This window comes from Leucoraja erinacea, chromosome 14 (genome assembly GCF_028641065.1).
Source record: "Leucoraja erinacea ecotype New England chromosome 14, Leri_hhj_1, whole genome shotgun sequence".
NCBI lineage: Eukaryota > Metazoa > Chordata > Chondrichthyes > Rajiformes > Rajidae > Leucoraja > Leucoraja erinaceus.
In genome coordinates this window covers 50,187,539-50,191,717 of record NC_073390.1, presented here as the reverse complement: position 1 = coordinate 50,191,717, position 4,179 = coordinate 50,187,539, and the positions used below count along the sequence as shown (strand labels likewise).

The window sequence follows — 4,179 nt, the reverse complement described above, 5'->3', positions numbered from 1 at the left end:
AAAACAAACGTGTTAGGAGGCCAGACACAAAATGCTGGAGTAACTCAGCGGGGCACGCAGCGTCTCTGAACTGATGTGATCTCTGATGCTGCCTGTGACCTGGCCCGCTGAATTACTCCAGCTTCGGTTTAAATCAGCATCTGCTAGTTCCTTCCTACACAAAAGTGTACGAGAATCCGTCCTTTCTTCAGCTTTTCCAGTGGCTGCTTGTGGAGAGGCTACAGACATAACACACTTGTGCTGGTCCCGCCTTACTGTGGTTCCTTGGGCAGATGCTGCAGTGCACTCCACTTCCGATTGCATTTCAGTGATAAGGCTTCACTGGCGTCAGCGTTGGGGTGACGCACAGTCAGGTGGTTGTGGTTCGTTACGGGGGCTGCTTTATAAACCGGGAGCTGTCCTGGTGCTGAAAATATCAACCCAACTGACAAACAGGGGGTGGGGGAAGATGTTCTCGCTCGAACCGGCTTCACATTAAATCGCAGGCAAGTTTCGCATTGAATTCAGGGAACCCAGTGGAGGATTTAATCTGGTTAAAGACTGTTGATCCTTTTATTTAAAAGCTTGCGTCTTTAATAACAACCTGTTGCGCTCTCGAAATGTTATTAGATCCCCGATTCGGGGAGCAAAATCTGTACCGTTTCTGCATTTACTGACCAAACTGAACTAATTTTTGGATGTTGTTTTTTTGTGTTTAAGCCTCTTCCAGCCGAACCTCCCGATAACTAATAGACGGCGGACACCGACAGCTTTGCACAAGTACGATTTTCACAGCGAACCCGGTGAAGTGCAGTAAAATAGATTGGGCGAAAATTAGATTGGAATCGATGTGTTTTTAACCGATTTTGCAATTTCCGTTCATATCTTACGATTTGACGGTATCAATAAAAGACCCGCTGGTCTTCAGTGGGGAATAAATAAATGAATTACATGTTTCCCTGGCAACGCAGACTGCTGCATTTCCAGAGCAGGCGAAGGCTGTGCATGGGATGGGTTTTCCGTTTAATAAATAGGAATGGCACAAAGCAGATGCTCCATGCCGTGTAAGAAAAGGTCCAATTACGAAATAATGGAGGCTCTCTTGTAGGCCGGCGCGATTGATGGAAATCTTAGCAAGAGTAGAAAAAAATAAACTCAATGAAATTCAGACATAAAATAATTCCAGTTGGGCTCTCGTCATTTCTTCTCCACAAAACCTTTGCGAATGAACAACACATTGGCGAATTCCATACTTTTCGCGTAGATTTGCATGAACGAAATCAGACTGATCCCGTGTGGCGATAGTTGCCGCTACATACGTGGTTGTGTGTGGTTTTCCAAATTAAAACGTCTAATTTTGTCATTGTTTCTTTGTTTTTGTTTTTGCCAGCTCTGGGCAACAATAAAGATGGCGATGTTGAAGACTTTCACCATGCTAACCCTCAGCCTCCTGCTCAATGCCCAGAGTCTACGCGCCGCTTCTCTGGCGCCCTACAGATACGACCCGGGGTCCTTTAAAGAAAACGCCTACGGCTATCCAGATCCTAACATGATCAAAGCCCTGGAGTTCATTGAAAATTTAAGACAGAATAACGAAGACCAGTCGGTGGCTGACTACGACGCGAGGGGAGCCCCCCGCCCCTTTCAAGAACCCCTCTTTCAAAAGTCGGAGGGAAGGGATCGGGTAAATCAAGATGCAGACAGCGCCGGCGATTCTTCAGACGAGGACAGGGCTGAATGGGCCAAACTTTTACTGCTGCAGGCGTTGGTGCAAGCGGAGAGCCAGACTAGGGCGAATGGCAAGCCTTACCGACCAGAAGGCCGGTATTACAAACAAGAGGACGAGGCGATGGATTTTGGAGGTAACCGACAGGACTATAACGACGACGACATGAAAGATAAGCTGTCAAGGAGACACCACGCTGCCTATCTGGAGGACGGCTACAACGTCAACCCTTACAAGCGCACCAACGAGATCGTGGAAGAACAGTACACTCCACAGAGCCTCGCAACATTGGAGTCTGCCTTCCGCGAACTCGGGACCTACTCGCCCCCGCGCAAGGAGCAGACAAGATTGGAGGAAGAGCATGTTCGCAAAGACGAGGAGGAAGATGATGTCTCCCCGGCCAACGGCTTTGCCTACGAGGACGTGGCGGACGGAGAAGATTGGAACTCGGTAGAAATGAAGACCAGGCATCGCCATCGGGAGGACGAGGACCTCGAGAGGGAGCCCGAGGGCGCGGGCTACAATGTGAAGAAGCCTCTGGATGAGGTCGAGTTGAATCATCTGGACTCGCGGGAGAAGGCGCCCAGAGAGATGGGCGGTGAGGATGAGAGGGCGGACGCCGCCATGGACCTGATGTTACAGTATTATAAGAGGCTGCAGGACAGAATGCACGGGGGGCAACCCGGGAGGGGGGCTGCAAACGCAGGGGAAGAGAGGAACGCGGAGAGCGAGAAGGTTGCCCGGGGAACGGAGGATGAAGCTGAGCCTGAACTTCTGGACCAACTGGTCGAACTGTCCAGCAGATTTCAGATCCCGCCTGATGACATCCTCAAAATGCTAAAGGACGTGGAGCAGAAGAAGCAAGCGGCCGGGACGGAGGTGGACTCTGATATACCGGACACTCCCCAGGAGAGCTCGGAGATAGGCGGCCGCCGAGATAGCAAGAGGTTCCGAGATGCTTACAGCAGAGGCCGCTTCTCCCAGCACAACGCCGATGACGATCTCACCACCGAAGACATCCTGAACATCTTGGGGACGGGCGACAGGATGTACGAGAAGCCGGATTACTTCCGAAAAGCGGATCCGTTGAAAGGCAGCCGCCGCCAGCCGGCACCTTACCAGAGTTACCAAGGGCATCGCGGCTACGACTGGGCGCGGAACGGGGAGGCGACTGAGCCAGAAACGGGCAACCGAGCCACGGCGGTGGACGAGGACGAACTGGCCAGATACCTGGAGAGGGTTGTGGCCAGGAATCCCGAGCTGCTGAACTCAGTGGGAGTCCCGCGGGCCCGGCAGGACTGGCCGCTAGATGACCAAGCGGAGACCGACAGTTACCAGGACGCGGTGCAGGAGTTACTGCGCGGTCTCAGCCCCCGGGAAGCCGCAGAGGTTTTGTCCGTGGCCAACAACAACAGCCCGAGCTACACGGGCAACGCTCACCACGCCCCGCGGAGGCAGCAGAAAGGGGAAGATTTCGCGTCCATGGTGCTGAAGCTAAAAGAATTCGTCAACCAACAGAACGGCGACAGGGACCGGGCAGCGAAGGAATCAAACAGAGAAATGCTGGGCATTGAACAGTATTAACGGAGACCAGCAACACGGCGGATAGCCATCTGATGGCAACACACACCCAGTCGCGATTTCAGACGGTAGGATCCAAGGACAATAACATAGATATAACACCTCTTGTGAATGATACACAGGCCGTTGTCACAGGCGTCCTGGCAATTCTTTACTTGTTAAAATGTACTTTTCATGATGAGACAGTTAAAAAAGTCATGAGATGTTGACATTGGCTGAAACGACCCCATCGTGCATGGTTAAACCTTAGTAGAAACGCGTGCGTGGTTTGATTTTGTTTAATAAACGTATTTTGTTTCTTATTAACCAAATGAACTCGTTATTATCTATCTATATATGATTTATGTGCTGAGAAGAAAATAAAGTGGCATTAAGAAAAAAAACCCAGCATTAATTCTTGCAACTTTTGCACGCAGTGTTTTTTATCTTCAGTTCCTAATCCTCACGGGGGAGTTTCTCTTCTGAGTTAGCAGCAGGCTCGGCTGGGATGGGCACTAGAGTACTTAATGCCCCTGTCACACTTAGGAAACCTGAACGGAAACCTCTGGAGACTTTGCGCCCCACCCAAGGTTTCCGTGCGGTTCCCGGAGGTTGCAGGTGGTTGCCGGAGGTTGCAGGTAGTGGAAGCAGGTAGGGAGACTGACAGAAACCTCCGGGAACCGCACGGAAGCCTTGGGTGGGGCGCAAAGTCTCCAGAGGTTTCCGTTCAGGTTTCCTAAGCGGGACAAGGGGCATAAGTGGGTCAGGCAGCATCTCTCTGCAGAAGGCAGACACAAAAAGATGGGGTAACTCAGCGAGCCAGGCAGCATTTCTCCAGAGAAAATGGATAGCGTTAATTCTCATTTCATAACCACTTGCTCCCGCGATGCTGCCTGGCCCACTGAGTTCCTCCG

At 51.4% G+C, this 4,179-nt stretch overlaps 1 protein-coding gene across 1 annotated transcript; it reads left to right on the top strand.

Annotated features, from left to right (window-relative positions):
- The first annotated feature begins 357 nt into the window (after positions 1-357).
- Positions 358-3,669, top strand: LOC129703718 (secretogranin-2-like). Its single transcript, XM_055646401.1, has 3 exons — positions 358-485; positions 700-759; positions 1,370-3,669. Exon 3 carries the CDS (start codon positions 1,388-1,390, stop codon positions 3,287-3,289), a length of 1,902 nt encoding a protein of 633 aa, XP_055502376.1. The 5' UTR covers positions 358-485; positions 700-759; positions 1,370-1,387; the 3' UTR covers positions 3,290-3,669.
- The last annotated feature ends 510 nt before the right edge of the window (positions 3,670-4,179 follow it).